This window comes from Lycium barbarum, chromosome 6, assembly GCF_019175385.1.
Source record: "Lycium barbarum isolate Lr01 chromosome 6, ASM1917538v2, whole genome shotgun sequence".
Classification (NCBI taxonomy): Eukaryota; Viridiplantae; Streptophyta; class Magnoliopsida; order Solanales; family Solanaceae; genus Lycium; species Lycium barbarum.
The window spans coordinates 131,043,447-131,059,612 of record NC_083342.1 but is presented as its reverse complement, the minus strand read 5'-3'; the positions used below and the strand labels follow the sequence as shown (position 1 = coordinate 131,059,612).

Genomic DNA, 16,166 nt, shown 5'->3' with positions numbered 1-16,166 from the left:
AAAGAAATAAAATCTCGTGTAAAGTTGATTGGAATTTGAAAGCAAAACAAGCACTAATAAAAGGAAAAATATCGTATTGTAATGCTTATAGCTTGTTTGACCAAACTTTTAAAAATAACTTATAAAAAATATTTTTTAAAAAAGTACTTTTGGCTAAAAACAGTTTGTGTTTGACCAATTAATTTAAAAAGTACTTTTGAGCAGCAATTAGTGTTTGACCAAGCTTTTAAAAAGTGCTTCTATGTGTATTTTTCTCAAAAACACTTTTTAAAAAAGTGCTTTTGGGCAAAAACTATTTTTTTTAGTTTCTGAAAACTGATTCTGCTACTCTCCAAAAGCACTTATTTTCTCCCAAAAGCTTGGCCAAATACCTCACTTTTTTTTTAAATAAGTATTATTGGGAGGAAATAAGCGTGGCCAAACAACAACAATGTGAACGGTCAAGATTTTCATAATCCTATTAATGGAAGGATTAGTATCACATTTAAAACTTCACACAATTCGCGAATGGCACGAAACTTGTGAAAATTCCCTATTTCAACGGGAGTGGGGTGGTGGGGTCTAATGTATATAGACAACCCCATATCCTCATTCATATATTTTCTCTTTATCATTTACCATTCCACCATGTTTTTTTTCTTTTTAATTAAAACCAATTACCCATAAATCACATTCTTGTTTGAGTTGTTTTCTACCTCCCTTCCTCCTCCAATACAAACTCTGTTTCCCTCTATATATATATAAAGAGAACTCAACATTCTCAATAACCCAAAAAAAGATTAAAACAAAGCAAAAAATGGCTTTTTCCATCAGGACGTGTTTGTTTTTTCTTCTTACATTCGTTGTTCTTTCATCTGCACTTGACATGTCCATTATCAGTTACGACGAAAAGCATGGAGATTTAGGAACAACACATGATCGTACAGATGATGAAGTAAAAGGATTATACGAATCTTGGCTTGTTAAACACGGAAAGAATTACAATGCCATTGGTGAGAAAGAAAAAAGATTTGAGATTTTTAAGGATAATTTAAGATTCATCGATGAACATAACAACGCTGAAACACAACCATATAAACTTGGTTTGAATCGATTTTCTGATCTTACCAATGAAGAATACCGTGCCATGTACGTGGGTGGTAGGTTAGATAGAAAAACAAGGTTGTTGAAGAAACCTAAAAGCGACCGTTATGGTTTTAGGGAAGGTGAAGAGTTACCGGAAAACGTTGATTGGAGAGAAAAAGGTGCTGTTAACCCTGTTAAAGATCAAGGCCAATGTGGTGAGTAATTTTTCTTCTTTCAAAAGCTTCGTATTTGTAGATTCAAACAAGTTTTTCTTTTGATTGTAGTAATTTTTTCATATATCCTTTAAATGTTTCGAATTATCAATCATTTTGACTTTGACTTATAGTACTTTTTATTAGTTTCTAAATATTCAAATTTGATTTATAGTTTTGTTGCTGTTTTCTCTGTTTTTGGGATGGAACCGTTAGGAAGAGTACTTTCAACGGAGGAGTCTAATTTAGGTCAAAAGTCTTGATTTTTGTTTTGTGTTTGATTTGACCTATGTTGTCGTCTTTTCGGTCAATGACTGTTATTGGGTATCTATGATTCGCTTTTCATGGTTATTTCAGTCAACAAATTGGAAAAATAAATTGCTGCTGTGTCTGGTGGCTAATCTTCATGAAAATATACAGCCAAAGCTGAGATCTGGAATTGGTATTTGGTGCTTGGTTCTTTTCTTTACACGATGAAATGAAGTGCCACTTGGAATGTTTTATTGGCTTGGATGCTAATAATAGGGGCGGATCCAGACTAAAGAGTGGGGGTGGCATGACCCCCTAGATTAATAATTTTTTATATATACTTATGTTGTAATTTGCTTAAATTAAGTTAAATATTTGAATCTGTCACTCCCAGTCTTAAATTAGATAAAAGTGTCATGACAGGTAGACACAAGTTTGAATCTATGTTGAACATTTTTTACTTCCGTTTTTCTTTGTGCTTTTTTACTTCCTTTGTTTCAGTAATTCCCTTTTCGGCTCTCCCAATTTTTTATTATTTATATTGTCTTTCCTCTTTTTTATTATTTTATCTGTGATCTCTAGCGAGAAAACACAAATAGAAACTTCAAAATTCCTTAAATTAAGCATTTCTCTTAATCTCAAATATGTGAGTATTTGAATAGAAAAATTTGGGTCTCAATGGGAATTTTGGATTGAGATCAAAATTCATTTTTTCTTAATAATTTCTTTTATTTATTACTCCCTCCGTCCATGTTTACTTGTCTATATTTGACTTGGGACATTCTTAATAAGCAACAAAAAAAATGAGAAATGAATTGGAGCACTTAATAATAAGGGCAAAATAGGTATAAAATGGTAAATTATGTCTTGGTTTTTCAAACTATATAACTTACAAGTAAAAGTGGACATATATTTTTAGTATAATGGACAAATAAAAATGGACGGAGGGAATGTATTATAAAAATTTATGCTATTCTATAATTGTTAGATTCAATTTAAATTACTTTACTGGTTACATTGTGATGGAAATTTCGTAAGCACTGCTTAGAAAAAACATGAAATTTATGATTTATTTTTTAGAACTTGTAGTTTATCTAATTCTACTTACTTATGGGGTGTATTTACCTATTAAAGAGTTTTTCTATTATTTTTCTTATTTTGATTGGTGTAATTCCCTTATTGAGGATGTTTACTTGTCCAAATTCATTTTTTAATATACATAAGATATGCAAGTCCCTTGGTGAAAATGTTGATTTTACTTTTGTTGTTAATGGGTGTGATTCCTTGTTTAAGATGCTAATTATGTTCGTTTCTTGATTTTTGAGATGCAATTTCATAGCTGCAAATTAAAAAAAAGCCTATTAAGTTGACCCGAATAAACTAAAAAGAGATGGACCTGACCCAAATACACGTTCCTAACAAGATGTACATTGAAGAAAATTGTGGCATCCGCTACCTTCAAATCCTAGATCCGCCTTTGAATTGCTAGTGTTATCTCTCCATCACCATAGATAGTAAATACAAAGAAGTTACAGTATAAAATTTAGAGGTGGTAGGTGCATATCTTAATATTTTCCATATACAGTACATACTATAAAATAAATTTCTTTATACTTGCTAATTTGTTTTAAAGGCTAGACTATGATAGAGGTGTAAACAGAAAGCATGAAGATTTGATTGAAAGGCCATGGTATATATTTTGCTTTTGCAAGTTGATCAGCTTCTTTCTTTATTTTATATCTGAGTTGATCCTAACTTTACGCTTTATAAATTAAGCTTAAGCCACGAAGACTTATTTGGTGTAAGTTTTAACCAAGGTCTCCTGGTTGCTGTTTAATCTTCCTTTAATTATGATGAAACCAATATGTCGATTAAGCCTGTGAGATGTTAGTATATCTGTGTTAAGAATAGAATCCTCGTTTGAACTTTGAACTGAACTTGCATATTTTCTAATGAAGGGAGTTGCTGGGCATTCTCAACGGTTGGTGCTGTTGAAGGAATAAATCAAATTGTAACCGGTGAATTAATTTCCCTATCAGAGCAAGAGCTTGTTGATTGTGACAAGAGTTATAACCAGGGATGTAACGGCGGTCTCATGGACTACGCCTTTGAATTCATTAAAAACAACGGTGGCATTGACACTGAAGATGACTATCCTTACCATGCTCAAGATGGTACTTGTGATTCAAACAGGGTAAGCTAACCATACTTTTTATATATAACATCCAAACTATTAGTATGTCTTTCATAATGTAAGTTCTATAGCAAGAAATTAATGGTGGACTGACAAAAATTTACTCGTTCAGAAAAATGCCCGGGTTGTCTCCATTGATGGATACGAAGATGTTCCAGAAAACGATGAGAAGTCGTTGATGAAGGCTGTGGCAAATCAACCAGTTAGTGTTGCTATTGAAGCTGGTGGCAGAGCTTTCCAGCACTACTCTTCGGTATGACAATTAACTGTCATAATGTATTCTTAGCACGTATATAAAGAACTGAACCCACTGTCTCTAAATTCGTCACTGCGTTTGTTTTAGTATGCATATGTGTACTACTTTACTCATTTACACTTTTTTTGTTTCAAATCATGCAGGGTGTTTTCACTGGATATTGTGGAACACAACTAGACCACGGTGTAGTTGTAGTTGGCTACGGGACAGAAAATGGTTCAGATTACTGGATTGTGAGGAATTCGTGGGGTCCTAACTGGGGAGAAAGTGGATACATTAGGCTCGAGCGCAATTTTGCTAATAGCACTAGTGGAAAGTGTGGAATTGCAATGGAGCCCTCTTACCCTCTTAAAAATGGCGCGAATCCTCCTAATCCTGGTCCATCTCCTCCTAGTCCTGTAACACCACCAACTGTTTGTGACGAGTACTATAGCTGCCCCGAGGGCACTACTTGCTGCTGCATTTATCGGTATGGCGAATACTGTTTCGGCTGGGGATGCTGTCCTTATGAGTCTGCTACCTGCTGTGATGACAACTACAGCTGCTGTCCGCAGGATTATCCTGTCTGTGATGTTGATGCAGGCACTTGCCTAATGGTAAGATTTTCCTCCCTCCCATTAGGCCTTTAAATTTTATTACTACCATGCTATTCAGGTCAAATTGCACACACAAATACAACTACACAGGTATTGAGTAACTTTCTCTATCATAACTTAAGCAGATGGAAAGAAATCACTTCGTAGTATTATTTCTTTTTGTCTCCGTTGGAATCTGAATCTTTGTCCTCCATGATTTTCACCCGCTTAATTAATTGTTAGGCCATCCTTGAGTGCAAATTCATAGTCTATTTGGCAAAATTTTCAAAATTTGCTTAGTTTGAAAATTGATTTTTGTCAGAAGTGCTTTTCGAAAAAAGCATTTTTGGAGAGCAGCAATTTTTATTTGGCTAATCAATTCGGAAAACGCTTTTTCCAATATTAGTGTATCATTTGTGCTTGACCTTATCTTACAAAAGGTGCTCATGGAGAGAAGCTGCCATTTTCAGCTAATGCAAAATAGTTCCACACTACTGTTCGAAAGCATTATTTCTTCTTGAAAGTTTGACCCAACACCTCAACTCTCTAAAATAAGCATTCTTTTCTATTAAACTTTTTTCTTTATGTTGGTCTTGTATAAAGAAGGGTTAATGATCAACTCAAGATTACTTATCATAATTTTGTTTTTCATGTGACAGAGCAAGGATAATCCATTGAAGGTAAAAGCAATGAAGCGAGGTCCTGCTAGAGTGAACTGGTCAGGAGTGAAATCTAACAGGAAAGTGAGTTATGCTTGAGTAATTTAGGATCTGGAGGTGAAGCAGGCAAGGGCTTATGTTTAGAAGAGCTGCTCAATATGTGGTCTGAGGCAGAGGGGCTGTTGCTAGCATATGTTGATTGGTTTAGATGGTAGGCGTTGTTTTTTATTGGACAAATTTTACTAATGTGTAAATATTCATCATCTTTGAATTTCTGAATGAAAATTTGAGTACTGATTGATAGATATTGGATTGTTTTCTTTATAAGCTTGAAAATCCTATCAGATGGATAAATTGTTGTGCAAAATACTTTTGAATCACAAAATCAAGGTAAGTAATTTGTGTAGACACACCTAATCTTTACTCTCCCCATTTCAAATTATATCTTTTTATATTTATTCTCCTTTCACTCTCTTCCTGAAAGAATGAAAAAAGTATATATGTTTTTCTTTTAAGTTCTGATGTTCTCTTGAATAAAAAAAAAAAAAAAAAAAAAGGTATTTTGAAAGAGAACACGAAAATATCCCAAGGTTATTTTGAATATGCTTTTATTAAAAGAAGAAATCAAAAAAAAAAAGTTTTCCTGTTTACGAGAAAAGAAAATAGGTATAGACTCCTTTTTGAGCAAATGTTTGCTTTAATATTTTCTTATCTTGATAAGTTATTTTTCCTGACTAAGAAAAGGAATAAAATACAAGACCATCAGTTACAAAAGAAATGCATCTAAAATATGAGCTGTGAGCAATTCAAAATTATTTCAACACTTCTCACTCATCCTCGTTGAAACCCAATTAAACCCTATGAAAGCATTAGTCAAGTTGAGGTATTTGTTAAGAATTCTTAAATTATCTTTCATTTCTTAAATAAAAATATCTGCCACAAAGAATCTATTTTATTAGTTAATCAGGTTTATCGTGTTAAGTGGATATACTCGTTTTTCTTTTTCTAAAATTGCTCTCCACACGGATAGTTTGATAAAGTTTTAATGAGTCATGTTATATTGTTATTTAATAATAATGAATATCCATGGGCCAATTGTTTCATATATTAGGAATAAGAATCACTATAAGTTTTTTTTTTTATATATAAATATTTCTTCATTTTTTATTAGAGAACATTAGTAAAGGCCTCTTGTAGATTATTTTCAAATTCTTTATCTGATAAAGATAAAGACAAAGAGCTTCATTAAATATCTGAATTCCTCTTTTCTTTCTCTAAAAAGGTACATATTATTATCCGTAGTTGAAGCGTAAGGAAGGAGCTTTTGGGGAAAAAAGTGCCAAACGTCAGAAATTAAGATACTGAAGGTCGCAAAATAACTGAAAGTGTAAGGATGTGTGGATAAATATCTCAAAGTTAATTTGATTAGTTACAAGTCTCATTTTTCTTCACGAGAGAGACGTGAGTAAGACGAAGAAAGAAGCACACAAGTCGGCGATGCAATACGACGCCGTCTAAAACCTAACGCCCTACGACCGTCGTTGAAAGCCTTCTCCAGTTACCTACCGTCGCTGATTCCAAGTTGTTCCACGTCACATGTTTTGAGTTAAGCATCTATATGTGCCTTGATTTTATGTTTAATTTTTAATTACTCAGCACTTTCCAATTCGCAGAAGATTGTGGATCGGTGGATGAAAATTAGTTTTTGATTTTTTGCTAGTTGACTTAATAGTACTCCCTCTATCCCAATTTATGTGATATTTTTTGCTTTTCCAAAGTCAATTTGACTAAATTGGATTGAATCAACTCAATATTTTAGGATTAGAATTTATATATTTGAAAACTACATGAAAAGTACTACAAGTTGCAACTTTTCTCATATCAATTTGGTGGAAAAATGCATCTTAAAATGTTGGTCAAAGTTCATGCAGTTTGAATCTCAGGAAGCGAAAATTATCACATTAATTGGGACAGAAGGAGTAGTTATTAGATCACTTTTTGTTTTTCTATGTGGCAGTGAAGTATATTCGAGCTTTTAGTGTATAGTTCTGGTATAAATTGTATCGATAATTCTCATTTACTAAATGTAATACCAATTAGATAGAAGGATTTGTTTGTACTATTGTCCTTATTTATATGCCTTTGAACTGAGAAAGTGTCTTCTTGAATGGGCCGCTTTCAGATAGCCACTCTGTCACTGACCTAAACACTTATACAGTGAGGGGTTCGCGTTCATATGTGGTCGGGGAACTCTGTGTTTAACATGAGGTTGAGGTATATGATGGAAGGGGAATGGGTTTTGGGTGTTAGAACTTGAGCGGTGATTTGTGGAATCATTGTCGACAAGAGAAGATTTTATTTGCTTGACAAAGATAGTATGTTTATAATATGTAAACAAATCAGGCTCAGATGGAATTATCCAGATTTTGAGAATGCAGGGATAAAGGATAGTTTGAATTGCTTTTTCATAACTGCTTTGAATTGCTTTGCTTGAGTTGAGGGTCTTTCTGGAACAACCTCTCTACCTCCACAAGGTAGGGGTAAAATCTGTGTACACTCTACCCTCCCGACCCCACATGTGGGGTTACACTGTATGTTGTTGTTGCGGCGTAGGGATAAAGGAATAGTTTGGCCCTCTGGGGAATCTCCATTAAAAAAAAAAAAAAGGAATAGTGTAAAAGTTATGACTTATGAGGGTCTATCAAGAAATATGCATCCAAAGTAGACTTCTGTGAAGATAAAGCATATGAAGGTATAGTCATTTCGGAATTTGTTATTTTCCTGGAAACAGTTGAGTATTGCAATCTTACTTCTGAACATTAAAAAAAATGTTAAGTCCTTGCAAAGTTGTGGATTGCTCAAGTAATAAAATTTTCTGTTCAGTGAAAGAGGGTAGGTGGAGTGAAATTCTGAGTTATCCTTTCAGTTGACTTATTAATGTGTTAAGTGAATTTTAGATTGTTGATGAGATTAACTCATTTCCAATCTTAATATTTATCATTGTAGATGTCCATCATGCTTGAGTATGCCGGGTCTATACCACCAATTCACTAGCACATTTGCAGATGAGCATGAGCACATATATATGTTCATAATGGTATAGAGAAAAATGCAGTATGTTGTGTTAGTTGACTTTATATTTTGAATGTTTAATGTATAATGTAATATATTTCTTATGAAAGTGTAACATCTTAATGGTGTTCTAATAAATGCACATGTCAACAATAACAACAACATACCTAGTATAATCCCACAAGTGGGGTCTAGGGAGGGTAGTGTGTACGCAGACCTTACCTTGGGAAGGTTGAGAGGCTGTTTCCGGGAGACTCTTGGCTCATAGCAAGACAAAAAATAAGCAGTAGCAACAAGCAAAAACAATAGCAAGATAATAGGATAAACTGGAGCTAAAGAAACAATAGATAGTAATATAAATTCAAAAATAAGAAAATACAAGAATAATGCTAAAACACTAGGACGGAAAAGAAAAGCGCTTGATTTACCCACTATCATTCTACCCTAGTTCTCGACCTCCACACCCTCCAATCAAGGGTCATGTCCTCAATGAGTTGAAGTTGTGTCATGTCCATCTTAATCATCTCACCCCAATACTTGTTCGGCCTACCTCTACCCTTCCTTAAGCCCGTAACACCTTACTTCTCACACCTCCTTACCGTGGCATCTGCCTTTCTCCTCCTCACATGCCCAAATCATCTCTACCTCACTTCCCGCATCTTATCATCTACAAGGGCCACCCCAACCTTGTCCCGGATATCTACATTCTTAATCTTATCACTTTTGCTGTGCCCGCACATCCATCTCAACTTCCTTATCTCCGCTACTCTCATTTTCTGAACATGGTAGTTCATGACTGGCCAACACTTCACCTAATATAGCATAATCGGTCTACCCATCACTCTGTAGAACTTACCTTTAAGTCTTGGCGGCACATTCTTATCACACAAAACCCCGAACGTGAGCCTCGATTTCATTCACCCCGCCCCAATACGATGTGTAACATCCTCGTCAATCTCCCTATTACCTTGTATAACTGACCCTAAGTACTTGAAATTTCCTCTCTTGGGGATGACCCGCGTGTCAAGTTTAACGTCCATGTCCGCTTCAAGAGTCACATCACTGAACTTACACTCCAAGTATTAGGTTTTAGCCCGGGTCAACTTGAAACCTTTTGACTCCAAACTCCAGTCTCGCGTCTCGTTAATCAGTACTATGTCATCCGCAAATAATATGCACCAAGGCTTCTCCCGTTGAATGTGTCTCGTCAGTACTCCATCGCCAAAGCAAATTAAAACGGGCTAAGAGCGGATACCTAGTGCAGCAACATCACTACTGGAAAGTGATCTGAGTTTCCTTCCACAGTCCTAACCTAGGTCTTCGCACTATCATACGTGTCCTTAATCACCCTAGTATAAGCTAGCGGAACACCTTTAGCCTTCAAACATCTCCATAGATCCTCCCTTGGGACCCTGTCGTTTGCTTTTTCTAGGTCTATGAACACCATATGCAAGTCCTTCTTTCTCCCTATACTGCTCCACCAACCTCCTTACAAGGTGAATAGCTTTTGTAGTCGATCGCTGCGGCATGAATCCGACTCGGAAATAGACACATACCTCCTCACCCTCGCTTCCACCACTCTCTCCCAAACTTTCATAGTGTGGTTAGCAACTTGATCCCTCTATAATTGTTGCAGTTCTGGATATCACCGTTGTTCTTGTACAAAGGAATCATCGTACTCCACCTCGATTCTTTGGGCATTTTCATCGTCATAAAAATGACATTAAACAGCTTAGCAAGCCACCCAAGCCTGCATTAACCGCATTCTTCCAAAATTCCACCAGGATTTCATTTGGCCCGGTCTCTCTTTCCTTGTTCATCTTACGCATTGCCCCCTCCTCCTCCTCAACCTTCACGTGCCTACAATACCCAAAATCACAGAGTGCTCCAACTCCCCAAGCACAATATTCCTGTCCCCCTCTTCATTCAAGAGTTTATGGAAATAAATGGATATTGATAATTTTTAAAATATGCACATGCATAAATCTCTGTATCATTTAATGCTTATCAACATGGGCATTTTTTCTATGCAGTTTCCTGAAGAATTCCGCCTAAGCTGTGAGGAATTCTGGTCCATGTTTGCTGATATTCTGTCATTGCACTGAAGAAATTTGGCCCGGTGTAATGGATTCAGGATCTGCTGATGTATCAAATTCACAACCTGTTACGACATCAAATGTAGAAAGGTCTCCTGCAGTTGAGTCTGCACCAGTTCAGTCAACAGAGGAGGTGCCTTCAAAGCTCTCTACTTCAGGCATCTCCTCATGGGCCAAGAATTTAAAAATTCCACAACCGTTCACTGGGTCCCAGGATGAACAATCATCCGGAAATGCTGCCAAATCACCCTTTGCTCGTTTCACTGGTGGGCTTGGAGTGCGTCTGTCCCCTAAGTCTCCTACTGATGAACATCCTGATGGAACATCAACATCGCCATCTGGTTTTTTTGGAACATTCACCAAAGGATTAGTTGACTCTTCAAAGAATGCAGTGAAGGCTGTGCAGGTTAAAGCGCGACATGCTGTATCCCAGAATAAGAGAAGATACCAGGTAAGCTTTTAACTTTGTTAATGCTTCAAGTGTTCTTTTATCATTCTTATTAATTTATTCATTTTGAGGAACATCAACTACTTTAACACTTTAATACTCTGTGTGTGTGTGTGGTTTTTCTTTTTGGAAAATGTAACATTTTAACACTTTAATACTGTTGTTAGCATCTCTTCCTACTATTAAGACCATTGTGGTTTGTATTCTTAAGTTGATTTGTTTAATTCTACCTCACTGGTTTAAATGATTACTTTCTTGCATGTTAATCCTCCATCTCGATCAACTTGCACCTGTATCACAGAATTTGAACAAAATGTTGGTATAAACACTTAGTTCCTACCCCAGAATGTGAGAGTTGATTCACTGCTCTTTTTGTTGGGAGTTCGATGCGGCCTGCATTGGCATGGACATGGTTTGCTTCTAAAGTTCCTACCCCAGTATGTGAGAGTTGATTCACTGCTCTTTTTGTTGGGAGTTCAATGCGGCCTGCATTGGCATGGACATGGTTTGCTTCTAAAAGAAAGAGCACGATGTCATTGTAGACAATCTAACTAAATAAATAAAAGTTGTGAAGACCTATATAACTAAATAAATAAAAGTTGTCCTCTCTGTATGCGTTAAGTTTTTAATTGAGGTAGTCACACATTTTTTATGAAAAGCATTTCTATCTAAATATATTAACGTGGCAGTATCCTTCACAGGAAGGAGGATTTGATTTAGACTTGACCTACATAACAGAGAATATAATTGCCATGGGGTTCCCTGCTGGTGACATGAGCTCTGGCCTTTTTGGCTATGTTGAGGTCAGAAGCTTTATTCTGCACTGCTTGAAGTTAAATAATTATCATGTTATGTGATTATTCCTAATTTGATTACATGAAATGTGATATCCAGGGTTTCTACCGAAACCATATGGAAGAAGTAATTAAGTTCTTTGAAACTCATCATAAGGTAATAACTTTGAGATCTCGTGTGGAGTCTATTTCAATTTCATTTGGGCCAGTCTCTGGAAATCCACTTGTCCTTTTATTTTGTTGCTATATTTTGAAATACTCTGTATATTTTATCACTTTGGTTCTGCAGGATAAATACAAAGTATACAATCTTTGTTCTGAAAGATTGTATGATGCTTCTCTATTTGAGGGAAAGGTGTGTTTCCATCTTTTCATCAAGTTTTCTTACTTTTTCCTGTTTACTTTCCTTACTTTCATTTGTATGTGATAGATTCACAAAATTAAATGGAACTGTATTACATCCTTTTAATTTTTGGCAATTCTTGAAAGTTATCTACAGATAGATGAAGAGTTGAGCCCCTTATTGTTAGTCTGAGCTTGATGCAAGTTGGTAAACGAATCTTTATGCCATTTTATGTTCTTTTTAATGAGGTATAATGAATAAAAGATGTATAGCTTCTGTGGAAGTGCTTACCATTGTTTGCGACAAACTGGGTAAACTGTCAAAGTAGGCCCACCAAACTAAGCCAGATTGAAATAGTAAGCTTGGTTTCCAGTTTTTTCTTTTCAGGACTTAAGAAATTGGTGACCTATTTGAGCAAACCACAGCTGATTAAACCAACCAAAATCCCACTCTCATTTCTATGTGCTGACTTTGAAGTTTCTTGATTCATTTTCTTTTCATGTACAGGTTGCGTGTTTCCCATTTGATGATCACAACTGCCCTCCTATTCAACTCATTATATCATTTTGTCAAAGTGCATACTCATGGTTGAAGGAGGATATCGAAAATGTTGTGGTTGTGCATTGTAAGGCAGGAATGGCAAGAACTGGTTTGATGATCTCTAGTCTTCTTCTATACTTGAAGGTAGGGCCTCTCTTTTTTGGTGATTTGATTCATAAGTTATCTAATTGTTATGGGGTCTTGTGTTCAGTTTTATGAAAGTTAAGTTATTTTCTTCTTGCAGTTCTTTCCTACAGCGGAGGAGTCTATGGATTACTACAATCAAAAGAGATGCGTAGACGGAAAAGGACTGGTCCTGCCGAGCCAGATTGTATGTTAAAATAACAATTTTTCAAATCTCTGTGCTCCTCCAATAGTGTACTGACAAGTGTAGTGCCTTTTTGCTATTAGAGATATGTCAAGTATTTCGAACGCATCTTAACGTACTTTAATGGAGAAGACCAGCCTGGACGCAGGTACATCCCTTGATCCTTCTTGCTTCAATTGCGCTTTTGGATTTTCAATCTGATATAATTGCAAGACAGAAGTGTGGTCAACGAGAAAGGATCTAAGTTTAGTCCTAATCAACTGCATTCTTACAGGTGCATGCTCAGAGGATTTCGCCTCCATAGGTGCCCTTATTGGATAAGACCTTCTATCACAGTATCTGATCATAATGGTAACTTGCATCCTTTTTCTAGAGTATCGTGCTAAATTAAATTATACTCCTAGAAAGAGACAGTCACGTCCAATGTCAATTCAGTAGATGGTCTATCTTCTATCGTCGACCTGACGTAATTGGAATGGGTTACTTTGGCATCGTATTACCGATATCCATATTGGACTCTGAAAAGGCTGGCTGAACAAGTTATGAGATGCCTGCGTGTTACGAATTTGTGCCTTGCATGATTTCCTAATACTGTGCTAACAGTTATGGAGTTTTAATAGCAATTCCTTATTACATTATAATCTCTGCTGTGTGTTTCCTTCATTATGGTTTCTCATTGGTGGATCATTTATCTGCAGGTGTGCTCTTTTCTTCGAAAAAACATCCAAGAACCAAGGATCTATCGGTAGGTTTAATTAATGTGGCATATCATGCTATGACATATTTTTCATAAGCTGCTACGGCATTGATATTCATACTAGTATTGGATTCTTAATGGGGGTTGAACCTGCAGTATTAAATTCTGACATCTGTTTGTTGTTGTTTAGCCGGGCCCTATAATTGTTCAAGCTCATACTCTTTGTTTCTCTCATTATTATTTTACTTATGTTTCTCTCCGCAGCCCGAGGATTTTTGGTTCAATGCACCAAAGAAAGGGGTAGTGGTTTTTGCTCTTCCAGGCGAGCCTGGCCTTGCAGAATTAGCTGGAGACTTCAAAATCCATTTTCATGACCGTCAAGGAGACTTTTACTGGTAAAATTACTAATATGAAGAGTTTGAAGGAAAATTGCATACTTAGATACCCTACTTTTGTGCTTCATGGACCATTAAGTCCATAGTATCTCCTGGCAACTCTTGATTCTTGTAAAAGGATATGATATTATCAGATTTCCCTTTCTAGTCTAGAAATTTTATTTTATTAGGTATGTGCTGAATATTGACCATAAAATAATAGTTTTATTGCTGAATTACATCCTTTATGCCTCTTGACACGATATTATAGAAATCATTCTGTACAATTTTACTGTGTGTTATCTTTTGCCTATTAGTCCAAGTTATCTACTATAGTGTCATTAATTTTCTTCTACTAGTACACCCATAATGGGATGGAAGTACTTATCTGTTAGATGAGTGGTCATGAATATAACAAGTATTCAAGAAAAACACTTTCAACATCTAGATGGATAAGTCAAGTGTATATTATTTATGTTAACAAATTAGAGCTGTGGAATTAAGTTAAAAAAATTTGAGTTATACATTTGTGACCCTGACAACAGTCCATGTTAGTTGGGAGAGCCAAATTGTCTAGCTTATCTGTATTGGTGCTTTTATGCAGCTTTAAGCATTAAAATTAACTTAAAGTTCTAAGTAGGGAAAAAAAAAAAACTGAAATAAGGACTTGGAGATAATTTGCTTTTATTAGAGTAAGTACTCATTGGCATAAGGTTTAGGGAAAAACTTCGGCATAACTCATCAACAAAAACTTATTGTACTTAACAGTAGAGGAAAATGAAGAACTGGGATTTGTCGGTACATTTATGTGAAACCTCTCTGTTTGATTTACTGGATTAAATCCCCACTGCTTAGCAAAACACAGGAGGTAGCTCCTAATTTGGACTCAAATCCCTCTTTTGATCTTTCAGTTGGCTGAATACAACAATGATAGAGAATAGGAAAGTCCTCCTCACAAGTGATCTTGATGGTTTTGACAAGGTAAGTTCTTGTCGATTAAGTAGATTTTGCCAATATTAATGGTCGCAACAGGTGCTATTGGCGTGCCCTATAAGAGAACTTTAAACACAGTTTATATCACTCCTTTTATCTCTCTAATATATGGTGTCTCCATTTCATGACTCTGTTATATGCTGGCGTTATTGTGCAGAGAAAATTACCATCACCTGGTTTCCAAGTGGAAGTAGTCCTTGTGGACTATGATTCTGCCTTTCCTGCTCGACCGCAATCAGAAACTGCTGCCAGAGAATCGGCTGATAGTCCAAGCGCTAATCCTGCCCCTATGTCTAATCCTACCTCAGGCGGTGAACCTGCTGCCAGAGGTAACATGAACGAACACTCTGAGAACAACGACAAGGACGATGTGTTCTCGGACAATGAATCTGAGGAAACTGGAATGTCAAAAACTGGACAGAAGAAGGCTGCTTCTGAAGCTAGTGCCCCAGCAGATGCAAAACCCCCTGGGTCCAAGAGCAGTACTGATTCAGATAAATTATCAAGCTTGACACATAAGACAGAGCAAGTCTCATTGGGAGACACAAGCTCCGTACACAGCGAGCCCAAAAAAGATGCCTCAGTTGGAGCTACATCTAATGTTGACGTGTCCAATCCCGTTGGAGGAGTGAGTGATTTCAAGGTAATGGCAGCTGATGCATCTGTTTTCTCATTTGGTGATGAAGAGGATTATGAAAGTGACTAATAAGGTCGGATGTGCATATTCATCAAGATGTACATAATAGCTTGCGGTGCTAGGGTCTAGCTTGTTGGATTCTGTTCATTTGATTATGTTATCATTTTATTTGTTCATGGTTTAGCACTTGATTATCAGTTTGATGAAGCTACGCTGGATGTGGCGTCTATAACGGATTACCTTCGGTTGAAGTTGTGTTAAATTTGCAACAGCGTTCTGAAAGTTGTTATAGAATATATCAAATGTACTTTATTCTGTTTTCCATGACTAAGAAGAATCTGGCCCCAGTATTTGGAGTGTTGTCAAAAGGAACTGATTTAAGTGCCAAAAATAATGTTGGCTGAACTGGCAAAGATTGGTGCTTTGATTAGTGTATTCTCATATCAAAGAAAAAGTAAGCCCAAATAAGCGCATGATGACATGATATACAGCTCAGAAATATGATAAGCAGCAACATAATCCGTTCAGTATTTTGGCTCATTTCCTACCAGGACCAAAAAGCAATTATTATTATTTCTCGAATAAAAAGCAAGTATTTTGTGTCATGTAGCCCGTAGTTAAGGCCTTATACTTT

The 16,166-nt window shown here is 36.1% G+C and overlaps 2 protein-coding genes across 3 annotated transcripts; both read left to right on the top strand.

The window, feature by feature from the left end:
* The first annotated feature begins 601 nt into the window (after positions 1-601).
* LOC132599008 (cysteine proteinase mucunain-like) lies at positions 602-5,515 on the top strand. The gene is made up of 5 exons (XM_060312208.1): positions 602-1,280; positions 3,485-3,720; positions 3,833-3,973; positions 4,120-4,572; positions 5,211-5,515. Exons 1-5 carry the CDS (start codon positions 797-799, stop codon positions 5,307-5,309), a joined length of 1,413 nt encoding a protein of 470 aa, XP_060168191.1. The 5' UTR covers positions 602-796; the 3' UTR covers positions 5,310-5,515.
* A 995-nt stretch (positions 5,516-6,510) lies between these two features.
* On the top strand, positions 6,511-15,851 carry LOC132599007 (phosphatidylinositol 3,4,5-trisphosphate 3-phosphatase and protein-tyrosine-phosphatase PTEN2A). Of its 2 annotated transcripts, XM_060312207.1 has the most exons (14): positions 6,511-6,815; positions 8,217-8,307; positions 10,316-10,829; positions 11,528-11,629; positions 11,721-11,777; positions 11,910-11,975; positions 12,471-12,647; positions 12,748-12,834; positions 12,915-12,979; positions 13,106-13,182; positions 13,530-13,576; positions 13,793-13,923; positions 14,814-14,883; positions 15,053-15,851. In XM_060312207.1, the coding sequence occupies exons 3-14, from the start codon at positions 10,407-10,409 to the stop codon at positions 15,599-15,601; spliced, it is 1,851 nt and encodes a 616-aa protein (XP_060168190.1). In that variant the 5' UTR covers positions 6,511-6,815; positions 8,217-8,307; positions 10,316-10,406; the 3' UTR covers positions 15,602-15,851. The 2 variants fall into 2 exon arrangements, with proteins under 2 accessions (XP_060168190.1, XP_060168189.1); XM_060312206.1 differs by lacking the exon at positions 8,217-8,307.
* The last annotated feature ends 315 nt before the right edge of the window (positions 15,852-16,166 follow it).